This window comes from Nomascus leucogenys, chromosome 13 (genome assembly GCF_006542625.1).
Source record: "Nomascus leucogenys isolate Asia chromosome 13, Asia_NLE_v1, whole genome shotgun sequence".
Taxonomy (NCBI): domain Eukaryota; kingdom Metazoa; phylum Chordata; class Mammalia; order Primates; family Hylobatidae; genus Nomascus; species Nomascus leucogenys.
The window spans coordinates 91,739,225-91,760,483 of NC_044393.1; the positions used below are offsets into that span (position 1 = coordinate 91,739,225).

A 21,259-nucleotide genomic window follows, 5' to 3' on the forward strand; every position below is an offset into this window, starting at 1 on the left:
TTCTTTCAAGAGGTCAGTGTAAAATAAACCAATGCTACCATCACCAAAAACACAAAACAAGCAAAAACATGCTTATTTAAAATCCAAGACAAAATACTGTGTGAGAGCCAGGCCGTGGGGTTGCCTTTTCTCAGTCCACACAGCTTTCCCAGGCCATGTGCTCACGTGTGAGATGTGAAAGTCTGCAGAGGTGTGTGCTCAGGATCGAGGCTGATACCGTTCACCTGTGGGTCCAGACCAAGGGGAAATAAGGCAGAAAGCTGCAACTCTGTCCACTCCCACGGCTTGGGGCCTCCTGCTCACGGAGGCTCCTAAGAGTCCCCACCTCACCCTTCACACAAAACATCTCCTTCTGGCTGAACTACAGCCAGGCTGGAGTGCTGTGGCATGATCTCTGCTCACTACAGTCTCCGCCTCCCAGGTTCAAGTGATTCAGTCTCCCAAGTACCTGGGATTACAGGCACTCGCCACCATGCCCAGCTAATTTTGTTTGTTTGTTTGTTTTGTATTTTTAGTAGAGGCAGGGTTTCACCATGTTGGCAAGGCTCATTTTGAACTCCCGACCTCAAGTGATCCAAAGTACTGGGATTACAGGCGTGAGCCACCACTTCTGGCCCAGGACCCATTTTTTAAAAAAAATTTCAACTTTTATTTTAGATTCAGGGCATACATGTGCAGGTTTGTTACATGGGTATACTGTGTGATGCTGAGGTTTGAGGCACAAATGATCTCATCACTCAGGCAGTGAGCATAGTACCCAATAGGTAGTTTTTCAGCCCTTCCCATTCTCATTCTCTCTTCCCTCTAGCAGTTGCAGTGTCTACTGTTCCCATCTTTATATCCATGTATACCAAATGCTCAGCTCCCACTTATACATGAGAACGTGACATTTGGTTTTACATTCCCATGTTAATTTGCTTAGGATTATGGTCTCCAGCTCCATCCATGTTGCTGCAAAGACATGATTTCATTCTTTTCATGGCTGCATAGTATTCCATGGTGTATATGTACCACATTTCCTTTTTCCAGTCTACTACTGATGGCCACCTAGATGATTCCATGGCTTTGTTATTGTGAATAGTGCTGTGACAGACGTGCAAGGGCATGTGTCTTTTTGGCAGACCAATTATTTTCCTTTGGGTATATGCCTAGTAAAGGAATTGCTGAGTGGAAAGGTAGTTCTGTTTTTAATTATTTCAGAAATCTCCAAATTGCTTTCGCATTAATTTTTCCATAAACTAATTTACAGTCCAGCCAACAGTGTATAAGCATTCCCTTTCCTCTGCAGCCTCGACAGCATCTTCTGTTTTTTGTTTTTTTTTTTCACATTTTAATAATAGCCACTCTGCAGCCAAGCTCTTTCAAGGCCAATGTGGGGAGGGGCCACAAACATCCCTTTTCCATAAGAGAATTCTTGCCTGCCCACTGGTAGAATTCTTGTTTTCATCTGTCTTTCATTGTTTGTTTTTCAAACAAAAACCAAAGGTAAAGTGGTATGATCTTCCACACCTGAACCAGTTTGTAGCCACCAGAGCCTGCTGGGAAGGGGCTCCTCAAGCATGCATTGATCTTGTCATGTGGAATTTGAGAGATCAAGAAGCCCCATACCAACCTACTATACAACTGCCGATCAGCACTCATTCTTTCAAGGGATTAGTTCAATTCTGGCTCTGCAGACACTGTCAGCCACAGGTGACAAACCCTGGGCCTCTGTGGGCTTCCCTCATCACCCAGGGTCACAATGGGCTGCCTGTCCTAGGCAGAGACACAGCAATATTCTCTTAAGCTGAAATTAAGCATAAACCCACTTCACCAATAATCGTCTGAAGGCACAGTCCCTGCCTCCTTCCTAGGGGATTTTAAAACACAAATCTCATTGACCAAACAGGTGGGATCTGACTTTAAAGCGGGGAAATCAGGATGAATTGGGATATCAAGAATGAATCCCAAGTGTTTTTTTGTGGGGACAGGCATCCACTTCCCAAAATATACTTGGAGATGAATCAAAATGCAGGAGAGGAGAAGAGTAAAAAAGGGAGACAAAGTGGCTGAAAGTCATTGAAGCTTCTCTAGTGGTTCTTTCTGGCTCTGGTTGCTTTGCCAAGGTCTTGAGTGCAGGCAGGGCCAGCTCTGGCTGGGAACTGCTGCCCTGGGAGATGGAAGATTCACTTCACATCCAGAAAGCTCATTTGATCATCTGTAAAATGGGCAATCCCATAGGTGGTTGTGATGATAAAATGAAAAAAACTTTGCTAACTTATATGAGTTATATGATGTATAGCAAGTTACATGCTATATAGTAAGCACATAGAAATAATTGACTGTTATCATAAATGAAGGACAGTGGATTGGTGTGCTAAGCACTAAATGGAAGCCAGAAAGATGTCTAGAGAAGTAGACAAGAAATCAATAGTTCAGAATGAACAGTACCAAGAATGGCATGTCCTCCAAATTGAGCTTGGGCAGCTGGATCTGCACCTATCCTACACATCCGAGTCTACAGTATGAGGTAACAGTCTCCACCTAGAGCTATCTTCTGTGCCGGAAAGGTCATTCCTTTCTGAAGAAAGCTGACCTCAGACTATATACTGTGATCATTTAAGGAAGAGCCCAAAATACTGGAGAAGGCTCGTCTTCAAGCTCTAGATACAGAAAATCCTCATATTCTTGGGTGTTCCCTTTCAGACAGAGTCAAAGCCACAACCACTAATCCAAAATTCCCCTTTTCCAAAAAAATTTTCCATCTTCTACCAAGGTTCACCTCCCTGTTTAGTGCACACTGGTGTCTACAGTTGCGAGAGCAAGTCTCTCCTTCTCCTTTAAGCAGAAGTTCTGTTTTGTCCCCCATGCCAAGGGGACAAAACAAAACAACATATTTAGGGACAACACAGGAAAAACCCTATTATCAATGCTCCAAACCCTGGCTACCTCAGGCTTGGCAAGTTATTCATGAGCAGAGGGGTGTGTCATCTACATGGCTATCATGGCCCGGAGGGTCTGGAACTGTGGCAAGGTAAGGCTCTGAGACAAGGTGGCAGGAGAAAGATGAATTCAATCATCTATTTCTGCCAGGAAGAAAAGCACCAGGAAGGAATCAGATGTACAGTTTGTCCTCTGGGGACCTCTGCCTTGATCCTCAATAAATCTCCTTTTAGATGCCACCTGCAGCAATTCCCACATTTCACAATGCTCTCCATGGCTTCCATTGGCCTTATGGTCAGGTCTGCCAAGATCTGTATTCTTGGGCAAGACAGAATCCTTCTGAAGCTCAGTCTCCTCCTCTATAAATGGAAATAATTTTGCTCCACACAAGTCACAATTAGCACATTGGTGGGAAGTTAAACTGTGAAACTCAGCATAAACAAAGAGCAATGTACCACTGTTGCTTACGTGAAATCTCCTGTAAAGCAGTCAGGCAGTATGCCCCATCTAAGCATAGCAGTGTTAAGTATCAGCCTATTAATGATTAGAGAGGGTACCGGGGGGAGAGGGGTTCTCAGAGCAGTGGGTCTCCTAGCTGTGGGGAAGCTGCCTCAGCGGCCATGCCAGGAGCTGAACCGAAGGTACTCCTGTGTTTCCTCTGAACTCCACGGACCCCGTTTTGGCATTTTTTTTCCAATTACCTCTGGTTTCCATTTGCTTCCTCCCTCTAGCCCCCCGGCCATGTCCGATTTCACTAGCAAGTTTCTGAGCTTTTCTCATTTTGCTCACTGTCTCCAGAACATCCCTGCTTCTTTCACCTTTCAAAGAATTCAAACTTGAACTCTGCTCACTCCTGCCTGTCACCAACCTGAGCTCAGAGTTGCTGAGAAGGGAAAGCACCCTCATAAGGAAGCCCCTCCTTTCCTTCCATCATTAGACCTGAGCGCAGACAGCATCTCCATCTCCACACTGTTCTGGCCAGGTTGTGCCTCAGTCAATTACACAATGTGTCTTAGTAGCCTCGGTAGGGCTCAAATCAAGATATTCTCTAGGAAGACTCACTTTGTACTGAGCCAAGCATAATCTCACTGCATCTAAAATAGAAAATTCTAGACCCACCCCTCCACATCTTCATTATTGAACCCAATATGTCACCCATTTACCATGTGCTAAAATCCCTACCTACTGCTGATTCTCAGATCAAATTGTAACCCAGATTTACCATGGTCCAAACTCTGACATCTGATCGGTGGCATGTCATTCTGGTTCAGGCTGTCAGCCCCGAGCAGGTGGGTCAGTTTCAATCACCCTGAGTGCAGGTTGCAAGGGCAACCATGAGGCTGCATAAAAAGAATCTATGACAGGATGCACACGAGAGAGACAAATGTCTTCACATTGAAGAAGGGGAGGAGTGCGCCATTAGTTTTCCATCCTCCAGATACACTGAGTAAGCTTCTACCTAACCTGTGCCCCCTCCTTCTTCTCATCTCTATGCCTTGGTAGGAAGGAGAGCCATCTTCAAGCCCAGCATCCTATGGAATGCTGAGTCTCTCTTCTCCTTACCCCTTAGTGTTGGAATTCTCATTCCCCAAAGCCTTGGATTTGACCTTCTCACTGAGTGACTGGAGAGAAGCATCTTCATATTTACAGAAATAAGCCTTAGATAAGACTTTGCTCCTCTCCTGGGGGCTCCAGGACACTAAAAAAGCCAAGCTTGCTACCAACACTTGCCCTTCCTTAAGTACATTAAATACATCCCCAATAGTTAAAAAAAGATTCCTAAACTGCCAGGCCATTCTCCCTCCTTCTAACCCTCATCTCCTCTGCCTAAGAAAGCCCAGCTGTGTGATCTGGGGCTTGGCTTCCCTGTTTTCACATATCAGCATCCTTCCAGGAAACAGCTGGTCTCCCTCTCAGCTGTCAGAAGGCAAGTTTCCTTATCATCTGTGAATCACAAACCCACACAGTGGCCAAACATACTGATGCAAGGCCATAGGAAGGGGAAAGCTGCAGGTGTGTTTGTGATGGGAGGAGCAGTGACCCTCACCTAACAGACACCTCCTCTCCCCATCCTCAGGGGGTATAAAGACGGGTCCTCCACCACCAATCAGGCACACTCTACCACCATGAATCCACTCCTGATCCTTACCTTTGTTGGAGCTGCTGGTGAGTCTCACGCCCTGCCTCAGGCCCCAACCACCCCTTCCCTGGCAGACACATGCCCTGCCATTCTTGCCACCTCTCCTCTTTTGACTGTGCTCTGATATTCTATTTCCTCCATCTGGCATTTCTCCTTCCCATCCTCCTTGGGCTCTTTTTAAGCCTCACTTGTTTCACTTTCTCCCTGATTTCACTCCCACCACTGTTATTCATCCATATCCAAGCTGTGGTTGGAGAAGCTGGGAAGGGAGACCAGGTGGGGCTGGCCCATGAAATGAAGCAGCTGGCTTCAGGCTTGGTTCTGACAGCACCAGAATAGCACCACTATAGCTGCTCTTAACCTCGAATGCACCTGGGGAGGTTGAAATTACTCATGTAAGACACTCAACTCTAGAAATTCTCACTTCAACTGTCTGGGGTGCAGCCTGTGTTCTGGGCTTTTAAGCTTCCCAGATGATTTTTAAGATTTCTAGGCATGCAGCCAAGGTTAAGAATTGCTGTTGTTTCAGCCAATAATAACGTATACCTTTGTTCTGCCAAAGTGAGCCTGGGGCTTCCCTCAACTCTGCCCTCGCTGGGCAGATTCGAGCTGAGGAGGAAGCTGGTCATGGCCAAGTCTACGCAGCCAGGGGGTTTTCCTAGCTTGGCCAAAGTAGCCTGACAATCCAGGGCTTAAATAGCCAGGTGGAGTACACAGGTGGTGAATAAAAGAGAGAAGCACTCAGTGGGTGAGACAACCACATTCCAATTCCTATCCCACTGGAAGCATTGTGAGGACATTCCTTGAATCCTCAGCCTGGTGACCCCAGGGGAGATCTGAACCCCCGCAGGGTACCTAGCTATGTGCCCTGCAGACACAGAGACTTAGGAGCCACAGGCAGTGATTCTCACCAGGGCTGGCAGTGCTCCCCACCTTGCCTAGCCTCACTGTACTTGTTAAGGTTTTCTAATTAGCAGGAAGCAGCCGCAGCCTGGGAGCGCCACCACTAACATGCTACTGACTTGCCTTCTCCCTTCCCATCTCCACTCTAGTTGCTGCCCCCTTTGATGATGATGACAAGATCGTTGGGGGCTACACCTGTGAGGAGAATTCTGTCCCCTACCAGGTGTCCCTGAATTCTGGCTACCACTTCTGCGGTGGCTCCCTCATCAGCGAACAGTGGGTGGTGTCAGCAGCTCACTGCTACAAGTCGTAAGTGTGGGGCCCCTGACTGCAAAGCTCCCGGCCAGGCTGCCTGGGAGAGCTTGGCTTCAGCCCAGGGAACTACTGAGGGTGGGTAAGATGGACAGGAGAGATGGTGGAGAAGAAAACTTGTTGGCAGCAGCTGACTGTCCAGAGCAGAGAGTAAACACAAGACAGGAACCTCTCACACCCAGGCAAATCCATGAAACATCAAGGGTTGTGGTCATAAAAGCAGGCAAGGATGATCTTGGGGAGGTGAGAAAAGCAGGCAAGTACCTTTTGCTGCTTAGCTACACATTAAAGCCACCTAAGAAGGAGTATTTAAAAATACTGATGCCTGTGTACTATCCCAGGGCAATTAACTCAAAATTTCCAGGAAGAGGGTGTGAATATCAGTCAGTATCTCACACTCCACCTCTGGTAACTCTAGAGTGTATAGACAGAGGTGAGAACCGCTGCCTACACCAAGAACTCTCTAACCTGAGTATGTATCAGAACACCCTGCAGGCTTGTTAAGGCACAGATCACTGGGTCCCATCCCCAAGGTTCTGATCAGTAGGTGGGGGTAAGGACCAACAATTTACATTTCTAACAAGTTCCCAGGAGATGCTAATGCTATGGCTACCCTTGGATTAGATTACACAGAAGGGTGGCACTCACCAGGCCGAGATCCCAGGGAGGAGCAGGCACTGTGCACAGTTAGCAAAGGCCTGGGGTGAAGAATGCTGGAAAACTTCAAGGAGCTCCTTGTGCCCACAGTGCTAGTGACCATGGAGATTGTGGGAAAGAGTCTGGGAAGGCAGATTGAGGAGCAGCCTCTGGTGGGATCCCTTTGACTCTTCCCCACCCCACTACCACCAACCTCTGAAGCAGAAAGGTCCTGGGTCTCACACCTGCACTGACCCACATCGCTCTCCTGCCCATGTGATATGGCCACACACCCCACCCCATGCCTCCAGAGCTGTCCATGAGCAGGGAGCTTAAGGACCCATGCAAAGGCGGGATGGGTGCCCTGGCCGTGGGAGAAGGGCTTCACCATGCCTGCCCTGCCCATCAGCCGCATCCAGGTGAGACTGGGAGAGCACAACATCGAAGTCCTGGAGGGGAATGAACAGTTCATCAATGCAGCCAAGATCATCCGCCACCCCAAATACAACAGCTGGACTCTGGACAATGACATCCTGCTGATCAAGCTCTCCTCACATGCAGTCATCAATGCCCGCGTGTCCACCATCTCTCTGCCCACCGCCCCTCCAGCTGCTGGCACCGAGTGCCTCATCTCCGGCTGGGGCAACACTCTGAGCTCTGGTGGTGAGTGGGACCCTTTGTCCCTCTGCTTCCCTCCATCCCACAATTTCCAGAACAAACCATGCCCCTTAACTTGAATCCTCTTGCCTCCAAGCTTAAGACACATTTCTAGTGCCCATTACACACAGGCTCTGCACTGGGCACCAGAGAGATGCAAATTCTCAAGGACTTGGCTCCTAAAATCAAAAGACACCACAAATGGAGAACTTGCTATGATCACATCTTGGGAGGGGTTCAACAATGATCATTCTGGGAACTGAAAGCCAGAGTCCCTTGCCAGGACTTGTGTTTTGGAGTCCTCTCCAGGGGCAGTGTTCCTCTTCAATGTTCCATCCTACATTATTGACTCTTTCCCTGGCCTAACCCACATTTCTTTCTTCGATCTCTTCCTGATCCTCACAGCCGACTACCCAGATGAGCTGCAGTGCCTGGACGCTCCTGTGCTGACCCAGGCTGAGTGTGAAGCCTCCTACCCTGGAAAGATTACCAGCAACATGTTCTGTGTGGGCTTCCTCGAGGGAGGCAAGGATTCCTGCCAGGTGATTTGACCCCTTCCCATGCTGAGGCTCCCACTGATACCCCGGCCCCACCAGGGAAAATGATTTGAACTCCCAAGGCAGTGGAGCAGAGGAGGCTCCCTGCAGTGCCCCCATGGAGAAGTGAGGAAGGCTCCCTTGGGCTGCAAGCTGTCTGCTTAGGAAGAACAGAGAATGGGCCACCGTGAGAAGGACGTGGAGCCACAGAGCTGGCTGGAAAGGGGTCTTTTAAGGTTCAGAGTAAATGTAGCTATATTCCTCCTCCATCTCTCTCTTCATACAACTTGTCCCTTCTTCTCCCCAGGGTGACTCTGGTGGCCCTGTGGTCTCCAATGGACAGCTCCAAGGAATTGTCTCCTGGGGCTATGGCTGTGCCCAGAAGAACAAGCCTGGAGTCTACACCAAGGTCTACAACTATGTGGACTGGATTAAGGACACCATAGCTGCCAACAGCTAAAGCCCCTGGTCCCTCTGCAGTCTCTATACCAATAAAGTGACCCTGCTCTCACTGTCTGTGTCTGTGCCTGCTCCCTCTCACTCCTTCACACTGGAAAGCATCCTCCATCTCAGGTCAGACAGGGCTCTCCCCCTTAAACGTAAGCAGAGCCTCCAGCTCTCAAATGTCTTCCATGGTACACTAGATTAGCACATACAAAGAGGTGGAATCCAAAAATAAGAAGGTTGGGAGAAAGGGGGACACTGTTTTCTAGAGAAATGTGTGTTTCAGAAAGGTGGTCTTTGGCAGGGGCTATTGTTTTATTTGGGCTTCTCAGAGTGGTTAGAGCTACTCTGCCTTCAGAACAATCACAGTACAGAAAATGTGTCAGCATCTTCGAGGTGGCCCCAAATATTTGACCAGCGGAATCTTCTTGCCAAAATACAACAATAATTACAAATACTGCTGGTGATGACGTGCCTCTCCCAGGAATGTGTCGGCACCAAACCCTCGACCAACCCCTCCCTTCTCATTCACCTGGAAAATCAGACTCAGATAAATCTCCCTGGCCCCCTGACTCTTCCCTCAATTCCCTAGTTCCATCTCTGTGTGTAGGCTAGAGAGATGTTCTGCCTACCATAGCGGGAGCCAGACTGCGACTTGGGAATCAAGCTCAGCTCTTCATGCTGCATTTTCATCTTCTTTGCCTTTGGGGTAGGACGCCACAGTGAATCCCACAGCTAACACCAGGTCCCCACTCTGACCAGGGAAAGAAACTAGAGAGGGTCAGGTTTCATCCATTTGAAGAGCTCCCACCTCAGCCTTCACACAAAACATCTCCTTCTGGCTCAACTACAGCCAGGCTGGAGTGCCGTGGCATGATCTCTGCTCACTACAGCCTCCGCCTCCCAGGTTCAAGTGATTCAGCCTCCCAGGTAGCTGGAATTATAGGCACCCACCACTGTGCCCAGCTAATTTTTTTTTTTTTTTTTTTTTTTTGTATTTTTAGTAGCGACAGGGTTTCACCATGTTGGCCAGACTGGTTTTGAACTCCTGACCTCAAGTGTTCCAAAGTGCTGGGATTACAGGCGTGAGCTACCGCTCCTGGCCCAGACCCCATTTTTAAAAAATAATTTCAACATTTATTTTAGATTCATGGGGTACATGTACAGATTTGTTACATGGGTATATTGTGTGATGCTGAGGTTTGGGGCACAAATGATCTCCTCACTCAGGCAGTGACCATAGTACCCAACTGGTATTTTTTCAGCTCTATCCACCCTCCTTCTCTCTTCCCTCTAGTAATTGCAGTGTCTTCTCTTCCCATCTTTATATCCATGTGTACCCAATGCTCAGCTCCCACTTATACATGAGAATGTGATATTTGGCTTTCTGTTCTTATGTTAATTTGCTTATGATTATGGTCTCCAGCTCCATCCATGTTGCTGCCAAGGACATGATTTCATTCTTTTCATGGCTGCATAGTATTCCATGGTGTATATGTACCACATTTCCTTCATCCAGTCTACCGCTGATGGCCACCTAGGTTCATTCCATGGCTTTGCTACTGTGAATAGTGCTGTGATGGACATGCAAGAGCATGTGTCTTTTTGGCAGAACAATTATTTTCCTTTGGGTAAATGCCCAGTAAAGTAAGTGCTGGGTGGAAAGGTAGTTCTGTTTTAAATTATTTCAGAAATCTCCAAAATGCTTTCTGCATTAATTTTTCCATGAACTCTTTTACACTCTGGTCAACAGCGTATAAGCATTCCCTTTCCTCTGCAGCCTCACCAGCATCTTCTATTGTTTTGACATTTTAATAATAGCCACTCTGCAGCCAAGCTCTTTCAAGGCCAATGTGGGGAAGAGCCACAAACATCCCTTTTCCCAAAGAGAATTCTTGCCTGCCCACTGGTAGAATTCTTGGTTTCATCTGTCTTCGTTGTTTGTTTTTCAAAGAAAAACCAAAGGTAAAGTGGTATGATCTTCCACACCTGAACCAGTTTGTAGCCACCAGAGCCTGCTGGGAAGGGGTCCCTCAAGCATGCATTGATCTTGTCATGTGGAATTTGAGAGATCAAGAAGCCCCATAGCAACCTACCATACAACTGCCCATCAGCGCTCATCCTTTCATTGGTTTAGCTCAATTCTGGCTCTGCAGACACTGTTAGCCACAGGTGACAAACCCTGGGCCTCTGTGGGCTTCCTTCGTCACCCAGGGCCACAGTGGGCTGCCTGTCCTAGGCAGAGACACAACAACAGTCTCTTAAACTGAAATTAAGCATAAATCCACTTCACCAATAATCATCTGAGCGCTCAGTCCCTGCCTCCTTCCTCAGGGATTTTAAAACACACATTTCTCTGACCCAAAACAAGTAGGTGAGATCTGACTTTAAAAGGGGGGATATCAGTATGAATTGGGGTATCAGGAATGAATCCCAAGTGTTTTTGTGTGGCGAGAGGCATCCACATCCCAAGCTGCACCTGGAGATGGAGAAAAATACAGGACAGAAGAGAAAACAAAGAGGGACAACCAGTCCTGGTTGCTTTGCCAAGGTCTTGGGCACAGACAGGGCCGGCTCTGGCTAGGAGCTGCTGCTCTAGGGGTTGGGAGAGTCCTGTTCATCCATGGTGCTCAGCAGCAGGGACTGGGGGCCGTGGTAGGTGCGGATGCCCAGACTCTCAAGCTTGCTCCTTGCATGGCTGGCAGGGGCCTTCCTCCTTGTCACCAGGTGACTGCACAGGGCAACTGTCATGGACGTCCAGGGGGCCATCCAGAGCATCACTGATGAGCATGTTGAATGCTTTGGGGCCATCGTCATGTTGGCCCCAGTTGCACACACGGTATCTTCTCTTTGCTTGGGGGGAAGGGGGCGGGGAGGGGAGGGCATAGTCTGTCATGCTCAGAGTTGTAATCATTCAGCAGCTGCTCCGTATATTCTAAATCCTTGCACAGGAAGGATCCTCGGTCCAACTCCCCCAGGCTGGCCACAGAGATACCAAGCTGCATTCCCAGGTCTTTGGTGGCTGCTGTGTCAGCTGGTGTCGGAGGCCCCAGGGTCAGCAATGCGTGGGGGTCTTGTGCTGCTTCTGCTAGGCCCAGACAAGGGGCTGCTCTGTGCCCCCTGGGAGTCCGAGGGGCACTGCCACCTTAAGGGCCACATGCCATAGCTGGAAGTCACTATATGGTTGGGGAGGAGTTGGAGGTCGGGAAACCACTCCCTCATAACAAGGTAGTAAATAGTTTGGCAACAAACTGAAGATAAAACGGGAGTGCTAAGTAATCATGGGCTTCCTGCAGGTGATCGGGTTGATTTCTTGTTGCCACTGCCTGGCCTGAAGGCAGTGCTTGGCTCAGCGGTGGCAGCAGACGAAGCAGCAGCCCAGGAGGATGGTGATGGTGGCCCATCCCAGCCAGAGCCACAGCAGTGTTTTGTGTCACAGGTGTAGCTTGGATTGTTGGTACCACACAGGCTTATCCCATGGGGGTTCACCCTGGCTGACGGGCTGGGCAGCACCTGGAGGACCAGGAACACCACCCACCCCACTACACACACACCGCCCGGACCATCTCCTCTGCAAGCCCCTCCTGCTCCTGCTCCTCCATCACAGCACTGCCACCTCCTTCTCCTTCCTCTCCTCCTCTACCCTCCAGAATAGTGGTCTTAAAGAGGTTTCTTGGCCTTGGCACTTCTCTGGGCTCCCAGTGTGCTGATGTGTGACATGCTGGCATGCTTGGCAAGACCTTACTGCTGCCTTTGACTACACAGGGTCCTCTCTGTACCCGGAGCAAACATAAGCAAGGAAACCCCAGCACCGATCGCGTCAGCTTCCTCGGAGGCCCCTCTCCACATGTGCTCCTGTTAACCCAGTCTGCACTCCCCACAAGCCCATGTCCTGCTTGTAGATGATCCTGCTGGCCCTCTTGCCCAACAACTGGCTCCTGTGTCTGGAGGGGAGAAGATAAATCCCTGGGTCTCCATCCCTCGTGTTCTTGAGAAGTCTGCCTTTTATTCCTCCACACAATAATACCAACATGTTTACACTATTCCTGTGTATAGACATTTTCCTATTTAGTTTTCTCTCCCCTCCGGAGAGGTTATTAATCCAGCGGTACAGATAAGAAAACAGGTTCAAAGAGGCTTATTAGTTTACCCACGTCCCAAGCCCAGCAGATGGTAGGTCTGGGGTTGACTCCTCATTTGCCTGGCTTCAAAGCCCACGCTCTCTGTGCCCCGCCTCACATCCCACTATGACTGTGGTCTGAGGTGACGACAAGTCCGTCAGCGCTGACCTCTGATGTTTCTCCAGCCCTCTGTCACTATCACCCATTCCCTGCTTCCCTGCATCTCCTGAGGGGCTCCTCCCAATTGCCCCATTCCATGCGGCAAGACCACTGCTCTCAGAGTGCTCCTGGTTATGGCATTGCTCCCTACCCTCCCACAGTGATCAAACTAGAATCCAAGCTCCCTAGGGAAATGTAGGGTTCTCCTAGCACCACCCCTGCCCCCACTCCCAGTCTCATGCCTCTTCACTGCTCTCCTCCCCTGTCCCCTCCCCTGCTCAGAAGCCCTGGTAGCCCATCCAGCAAGCCATGTGCCTCCTGCCTCTGTCTCTGGACACTATGGCACCCTCAGACTGGAAGCCCTTCCCAACCTCTCCTTCACCCTTTTCAGAAAAGTCTTCCTGATTCTTCCTTGTTCCCACCTCCCTTGGGTCTGGCCCTGCTGGCCCTCCCTTGGGTCTGAGGCAGGCATCCCCCTCCTGTCTCCACTTGCCTCTGTCCTAGTCCTGTTCAGGTGCTCACGTGCTGAGGTGCAATAGATGTGTCCATCCTGGCAATCGACTGTGTGCTCCTCGAGCAGGTACATCTTGTCTTACATATCCTGATATCTCCAGTGATTAAGCAAAGCCTGGGATGTAATAAGCACCCAGTGAGTGGAGGAATAAACATGGAATGGAGGTAAATGTGCTGAGAAAAGAAAGACCCTTCCAGAATAATGGTTCTCAAAGAGTGGTCCCTAAGCCAGCAACACCAAAATCACCTGGGAATTTAGGAGAAACACAAAAGCTAGGCCCTACCCCAAACCCACCAAGTCCGATCTCCTGGGACAGGGCCCAACAAACAGCATCTTTTTTTATTTGAGATAGGGTCTTGCTCTGTTGCCCAGGCTGAAGTGCAATGGTATGATCACTCCTCACTGCAGCCTTGACCTCCCAAGCTCAAGTGACCCTCCCACCTCAGCCTCCCAGGTAGGTAGGACCACAGGCACACACCACAAACCCAGCTAATATTATTTGTAGAGATGGCGATCTCATATGTCGCTCAGGCTGGTCTCAAACTCCTAGGCTGAAGTGATCTGCCCGTCCCTTGGCCTCCCAAGGTGCTGGGATTACAGGTGTGAGCCACCACACCCAGACAGCAACCTGCATTTTAACATATCTTCCAGGTGTTCTGATGCCTGCTGAAAACTTGAGATTGGATACAGTAATGACATCCCTAGGCCAGTATTGAAACTGCCATTGCAAAATTGTAAATGAGACAGTGAAAGAGATCTGACGCAATCAACTCCATCTTGTGATTTTTTTTTTTTTTTTTTTTTTTTTTTTTTTTTTTTTTTTTTGGAGCCGGAGTCTCAATCTTTTGCCAGGCTGGAGTGCAGTAGCTAGATCTTGGTTCACTGCAACCTCCACCTCCCAGGTTCAAGTGATTCCCCTGCCTCAGCCTCCCCACTAGCTGGGACTACAGGTATGCACCACCATGCCTGGCTAATTTTTTGTATTTTAGTAGAGACGGGGTTTCACCATCTTGGCCGGGCTGGTCTCAAACTCCTGACCTCATGATCCACCTGCCTCTGCCTCCCAAAGTACTGGGATTACGGGCGTGAGCAATGGCGCCCGGCCTCCATCTTGCTTTTAACCTCCAAGCTGTCCTTATTCCTTCCCCAGCATAGGCTGAACTAACTTTGGGAAGAACTTAGTTTCTAGTTTGAAACAAAGACGATAACAGTCCTTTCCCAAAACAAACCTCCTTTTTGCCTGGAGACTACACTGTCTTTATAGGACTAGCAAATTTGCCAAAAGATTAGAAATTATGGTTTAGGAGTCATGTAGCTGGAGCCTGCAAGATTCCAAACCTCCCCAAATTGCTCCTGGGGATAACATCACTATTGTAAAACCTAAGATCAGTGCTTGAGATATTTTGCAGACCCTGCACTCGATGGATCAGCTGGCACAACCCAGATCGATAAACTAGCTCATCTGGTCTGTGGCCCCCACTCAGGAACTGACTCAGCACAAGAAAACAGCTGGGGTTTCATCTCCAACCCAACCGATCAGCATTCCCGACTCACTGCTTTCCCCTCCGCCCACCAAATTATCCTCTAAAACTCGGATCCTCAAATTCCTGGGGAGACGGCAAGATTTGATTTGAGTAATAGTAAAACTCCAGTCTCCCACACATCCTGCTCTGGGTGAATTACTCTTTCTCTATGGCAATTCCCCTGTCTTCATAAATCGGCTCTGTCTATACAGCAGGCAAGGTGAACCTATTGTGCAGTTACAGTATCTCTCTGAAAACAAGTCACTATTTTTTGTTTGTTTTTGAGACAGAGTCTCTCTCTGTCACCAGCCTGGAGTGCAATGGTGTGATCTCGGCTCACTGCAACCTCCGCCTCCCGGGTTCAAGCGATTCTCCTGCCTCAGCCTCCCAAGTAGCTGGGATTACAGGCAAGTGCCATCACACCCTGCTAATTTTTTGTATTTTTAGTAGAGACAGGGTTTCACCATGTTAGCCAGGCTGGTCTCGAACTCCTGACCTCAGGTGATCCACCCGCCTCAGCCTCCCAAAGTGCTGGGATTACAGACGTGAGCCACCGCGCCCGGCTTCGGTCACTAACATTTTTACTGACTCTTCTGGCATGATGATTAACCCCGACATGCACTATCGCATGCAATTCTCACAACCCCATGAGGTAGGTATTATTACTGTTTCCAGCTTACAGATAAAGAAACAGAGTTTAAGAGGTTTAGCCACGCTACAAGGCTGCTGGGAGCCCGGCAGTCTGGCCACAGGAGGTCGGTTTCACCGAGGGGCAGGGTGTGTCGGCATCTCCTGAATTTAAGGAGTCTTGGGGGCGCGGTGCTTCTTCGTCATTGGGCAACTCATTTTAGCCTCTTGGGGTTTCAGTTCCTCAACTGAGAACAAGGAATTTGGGTTGAAATGAACATGCTGGAAAGCTTTCAAGAATTGCACACGTGAAATGTTTTTTGCGTGTCTCCGGGTCTCTCACCCGCCCCCGACACAGAGGCGCAGGAGTAACCCTGCTCCCTTCCGCGTCCTCGCCCCACCACGCGCTGCGCATTCTTCTCGCCCCCTCAAGTGGCGGAGCTCAGATTGCAGTTGCTTAGGTCTAAAAAATAAGGAAAGGCTGCCCCCTGCTGCCCCTATGGATGAATGACCCCAACCTGATACCTGCCTAACTGGTCTTCCGGGCTTTTATGGAAAAAACGCTGCATATGCGCTTGGGCGCACCGTCCAGAGAGGCAAAACTGGGACAAACTCCAACGGAATTTTAAAGAACCATGATGCCAAGACAGAGTGGCATTATTATTTATAAGGCCAGTCGGGATGAGGGCCCCCACTAGGTGATTAAAAGACGCTAACTTAGAGGATGAATTATTGATAAGTAAACGAGGTAAGGCAGGAAAACATGCAGAAATAGATCAAAGTAAACTGTGTGTTTCAATTAGGAAAGGTACTGGGAAAAGGCTTTGACACATTCCAATGGATAAAAGCAATCAACTTTTTTTGTTGTTGTTGTTGACAGAGTCTCACTCTGTCACCCAAGCTGGAGTGCAGTGACGCGATCTCGGCTCACTGCAACCTCCGCCTCCCAGCTTCAAGCGATTCTCCTGCCTCAGCCTCCCGAGTAGCTGGGATTACAGGCGCGCGCCACCACGTCCGGCTAATTTTTTGTATTTTTAGTAGAGACAGGGTGTCACCCTGTTAGCCAAGATGGTCTCGAACTCCTGACCTCATGATTCGCCCACCTCGGCCTCCCAAAGTGCCGAGATTACAGGCGTGAGCCACTGCACCTGGCTGCAATCAACTTTTTATGCAGGCATTTGGTAGCGTGTTGCGAGGTCCATCACTATTAATGCCGTGAATATACCATCTCCTCTTTTTCTTTCTTCCCGAAGTCCTAAGGGCCATGACCTGGCACCAAACTTATGGCAGTCCTAGACTGCCCTCTGATGTTCACCATGGCTTACCTCTGCCCTGTTCTAGTCAGGGGACAAGCTGTGGGTTCCAAGCCTGGCACTGTAACAGAAACACCCAGGGTAATTTTCTGTTTGGTTGTTTACTTAAATAAATAAATAAGTAAACTCAGTCTTGGAGATTTTAACTCACTAGGTCATGAAGACTACTCAGGAATGTGCATTTTCCACAGTTGTCCAAGTGATTAAGTCCCCACTGAGCAAATTCAGGACAAGGAAACAACTTCTTACGTAAATTCTACATAACTTCATACATAAACTTCTTTCGCAAAAAAAAGTGACTTTGTAAATTAAACAAGTAGGTTTTTAAAGTCGCATATTTTATTTAAAGGCAGATTTTCTTATTTTTTAAAATTGTTAACTTAAGTTTAACTTTCAGTAAACAATAGAGCTATATGACCCTAAAATGGAAACAACCCGGTAACGTTGACACTAGGAAATGTAACTTTTACTTCCGCTCTGTTTCTGTCTACTCCATTCATTCTTTCTTTTTTTTTTTTTTTTTTTTTGATAGAGTCTCACTGTGTCGCCCAGGCTGGAGTGCAGTGGCATGATCTTGGCTCACTGGAACCTCCGCCTCCTGGGTTCAAGTGATTCTCCTACCCCAGCAGCCTCCCAAGTAGCTGAGATTACAGACACCCGCCACCACGCTCAGCTATTTTTTTTTTTTTTTTTTTTTTTGTACTTTCAGTGAGGATGAGGTTCTGCCATGTTGGTCAGGCTGGTCTCGAATTCCTGGCCTCAGACGATCCGCCTGCCTTGGCGTTCCAAGGTGCTGGGATTACAGGGGTGAGCCACCGCACCTGGCCTACTCCACTCATTCTTAATAGGTCCTCACTCTTGTCAGTTTCTGTTGTATCTTTACAGTGTTTCTGTATACAAAATGTATAAAAAATCAAGTAAATACAAAAGTATAATTCTTCTTTTCCCCCCTCTGTTAGACAAAGGTGGCATCTAGTTATGCTATTCTGAGACTTTCTCTTTTCCGGGTTAATAATGTGTCTTGGACAATTTTCCATAGCAATATAAAATATTTTCATTCTTTTTTAGCATTGAATATTACTCCATTGTGTGAACATATCACAGTTTTTCCAGTCCCTTACTGATGGGCATATAGTTCAATTTTGTCAGTCAAATTAGTGAAAAGTGTATTTTGATGAAGTTTTTTTTATCTTATATTTCTTATTGTGATTTTTTTTTCCCTGATAGTTTGGTACCATTTGGATTTATTTTTCTCTGAACAATTTACTCTTCACCTATTTTTATTGGGCTGCTGGATTGTTTTCTTATTGATTTTTAGGAGTTCACCGTATGTTGAGGAGATTAGCCCTGATGGTGAGAACTGGGAATATTTTTCCCAGATTGTTATGTATATTTTGATTCTGTTTATACTTTACCATGCAAGTGTGTCATCATTATGTAGTTAAGTTTGTCTTTTTTTTTTTCTTCTGGATTTTAAGTCATAGCTTAAAACCCTCTGAGTGACACACAGCCTCGGGGCAGGGCTGGGGTAGTGACGGGGGCTGTGGCTTCTCTACAAGGAGGTGCCCCATGTGACGACAGCCTGGAGAGGGGTGGGTACTGGAGAAGACCAGCCCCTTCACCAAACAGCCTTACAAAGGCACCCAGCTCTAAGGAGCTCAAAACATCCTGAGGACAGTGCCTGGAGGTGAGAAGGAAGCCCTGGCCTGGTCCATACCCCACCACCAACTTGCATAATGGGGGGTGATGTCACCCACCCTCCACTCCCCTCAAAGGAGCAGCTGCTCTGGTGGTTTCTGCCAGGCTCTGGGGGTGGACCCATGGGAGGGGCTGTTTTTGTACAAAGCTGTAACATTGTGCACGATGATTCAGGTAGAGGAGGTGCTTTTACAAAAAACCCTGGTGCAGTAAGCATCCCCACCCAGCCCAGGGAATGTAGCTATCAGGTGGGAAGAGGTCTCTAGGGCTGGTCCCAGCTGTGGTCTTGCAGGGTCCCCCAACCCAGTGAGCACCTCTCCATCTCCCTGTCCAGACTCAGCTTCCTAGGAATAAGAAGGCCAAGACAGCAAAGTGGGATTATCATTCAGCACTTTTAATAAAACTTGTTCTTGACAAAGTACTTGCACATGCATTATTTATTAAGAACTGATGAAAACTCTGAGGGAAAGATATGTCCCATCTTTCGAATGAGGAAACTGAGATCAGAGAGGTTACAGGTCACAAACTAGGAAGAGGCAAGGTCTAGGCTGCGACATCGCCCAGCTCCAGCCGTTCCAGTACCACCAATGCCCCTTCAGATTTCAAATCCACTATGTTGTCCCCCAGCCAAGTGGATTCTCCTCTGCAAATTGGTGGTGACCTCATGCAAGATCCAGGTTACCGTGTCCAGCTAACTCGAGACAGGAAGAGATAGGCTCAGGAAAGAGAGGGAGGGTGTGCCCTCTGTCTGTGCTAAGGGAGGTGGGGAAGGAAAAGGAATTCTGGGCAGCCTCTTCCCACTGTGCTCCTACAATGAGCAGTTCTTCGGGCCAGGGACACGGCTCACCGTGCTAGGTAAGAAGGGGGCTCCAGGTGGGAGAGAGGGTGGGCTGCCCAGCCTGCACGACCCCAGAACCCTGTTCTTAGGGGAGTGGACACTGGGCCATCCAGGGCCCTCCTCGGGGAAAGCGGGGTTTGCGCCAGGGTCCCCAGGGCTGTGCGAACACCGGGGAGCTGTTTTTTGGAGAAGGCTCTAGGCTGACCGTACTAGGTAAGGAGGTGTTTGGGGCTCCGGAGCGCTCCGAGAGGGCGGGATGGGCAGAGGTGAGCAGCTGCCCCACTCCGAGAGGGGCTGTGCTGAGGGGCGCTGCTGGGCGTCTGGGCCGAGGACTCCTGGTTCTGGGTGCTGGGAGAGCGATAGGGCTCTCAGCGGTGGGAAGGACCCGAGCTGAGTCTGGGACAGCAGAGCGGGCAGCACCGGTTTTTGTCCTGGGCCTCCAGGCTGTGAGCACAGATCCGCAGTATTTTGGCCCAGGCACCAGGCTGACAGTGCTCGGTAAGCTGGGGCTCCCGCGGAAGCCGGGGAACCGGGGAGGAGGCGCTCCGGGACGCCGGGGGCATCGCAGGGCCAGTTTTTGTGCTGCGTCTCGGGGCTGTGAGCCAAAACACTCAGTACTTCGGCGCCGGGACCCGGCTCTCAGTGCTGGGTAAGCTGGGGCCGCCGGGGGACCTGGGGCGAGACTGCGCTCGGGTTTTTGTGCGGGGCTCGGGGGCCGTGACCAAGAGACCCAGTACTTCGGGCCAGGCACGCGGCTCCTGGTGCTCGGTGAGCGCGGGCTGCAGGGGCACGGGCGCGGGCGGCTTGGGTCCGGTTTTTGTGGGGAGTCCCCGGGCTGTGCTCTGGGGCCAACGTCCTGACTTTCGGGGCCGGCAGCCGGCTGACCGTGCTGGGTGAGTTTTCGCGGGACCACCCGGGCGGCGGGATTCGGGTGGAAGGCGGCGGCTGCTTCGCAGCACCCGGTCCCGCCCTATGCTCGGAGACCTGGGCTGGGTCCCCAGGGTGGGCAGGAGCTCGGGGAGCCTTAGAGGTTTGCATGCGGGGGTGCACCTCCGTGCTCCTACGAGCAGTACTTCGGGCCGGGCACCAGGCTCACGGTCACAGGTGAGATTCGGGCGTCTCCCCACCTTCCAGCCCCTCCGTCCCCGGGGTCGGAGGGCGGACCGGAGCTGGAGGAGCTGAGTGTCCGGGGTCAGCTCTGCAACGTCACCTCCCCGCTCCTGGGAAAAGACTGGGGAAGAGGGAGGGGGTGGGGAGGTGCTCAGAGTCCGGGAAGCTGAGCAGAGGGCGAGACCACTTTTAATCTTTTTTCTGGGGTGTTTAGAGAGAAGGTGAACGATGGAGAAGGAGAGGATTTGTTAGGACACTGGGAGAGGCGAGACTGGAGAGGACGAAGGGAAATCCTGGTTTGGGGAATGCGTAGGAGTGGGGGTAACTGCTATTCGTAGGCAAAAGGAGCTGAGCGGGCTGGGAACAGTGCGAGTGGGCAGGGGTCAGCGCTGCGGGCAGGCGGGTGGGTGTTACGGGGCAGAAATCCTGCAGCCGAGGGTGCAGTAGAACAGAGAAGAAAAAGCCTGCCAAACAAAAGTGGGACAGAGAGGCCAAAAAGAGAGATGAACATGAGTCAGTAAAGAAAAGAATGAAAGTTTACTGTTTAGCAGTGTGGATCTATAATCCGACTTAAAACTCCTGTTCCTGGTTCCTATTCCTCCTAAGCCAGAGATCCCTGGGTCCAGGGTGAGGGCACAGCATTCATGCTTGCCACGGGCTGGTCAGCAAAGAGGTGCTGACCTGAGAGTAGGGCACATAACCTCAGCCACTGGGGTACGCTTAACACCCCTGTCCCCATGTAGCTCTCTCCCCTATCCTGAAATCTCCCTTAGCACACTAACTATTCTAGGTTAAACAGCCCAGAT

General features: G+C 49.7%; 1 protein-coding gene and 1 gene segment (V, D, J or C); both read left to right on the plus strand.

Annotated features, from left to right (window-relative positions):
• Positions 1 to 21,259, plus strand: part of LOC101176838 — a 160,310-nt gene that overhangs the window by 134,386 nt on the left and 4,665 nt on the right. Inside the window, 1 exon segment of the C gene segment in view lies at positions 19,470 to 19,556. Coding sequence covers positions 19,470 to 19,556 — 87 coding nt within the window.
• Positions 4,230 to 8,622, plus strand: LOC100591887 (serine protease 2). 3 transcript variants are annotated; one of them, XM_012512162.2, is made up of 6 exons: positions 5,015 to 5,088; positions 6,115 to 6,274; positions 6,619 to 6,660; positions 7,323 to 7,576; positions 7,976 to 8,112; positions 8,414 to 8,622. In XM_012512162.2, the coding sequence occupies exons 1-6, from the start codon at positions 5,049 to 5,051 to the stop codon at positions 8,564 to 8,566; spliced, it is 786 nt and encodes a 261-aa protein (XP_012367616.2). In that variant the 5' UTR covers positions 5,015 to 5,048; the 3' UTR covers positions 8,567 to 8,622. The 3 variants fall into 3 exon arrangements, with proteins under 3 accessions (XP_030681788.1, XP_030681789.1, XP_012367616.2); XM_030825928.1 differs by lacking the exons at positions 5,015 to 5,088; positions 6,619 to 6,660 and adding an exon at positions 4,230 to 4,369 and having other exon boundaries at positions 8,414 to 8,617; XM_030825929.1 differs by lacking the exon at positions 6,619 to 6,660 and having other exon boundaries at positions 4,965 to 5,088; positions 8,414 to 8,617.

What these genes read in the sequence shown, in the direction of transcription:
- LOC100591887 (XM_030825928.1), top strand. Translation starts at nt 4,288, where the DNA reads ATGCACACGAGAGAGACAAATGTCTTCACATTGAAGAAGGGGAGGAGT. An exon ending in CCATCCTCCAGATACACTGA is followed by an intron (nt 4,370 to 6,114) that starts GTAAGCTTCTAC and finishes TCTCCACTCTAG; the next exon opens with TTGCTGCCCCCTTTGATGAT. An exon ending in GCAGCTCACTGCTACAAGTC is followed by an intron (nt 6,275 to 7,322) that starts GTAAGTGTGGGG and finishes CCTGCCCATCAG; the next exon opens with CCGCATCCAGGTGAGACTGG.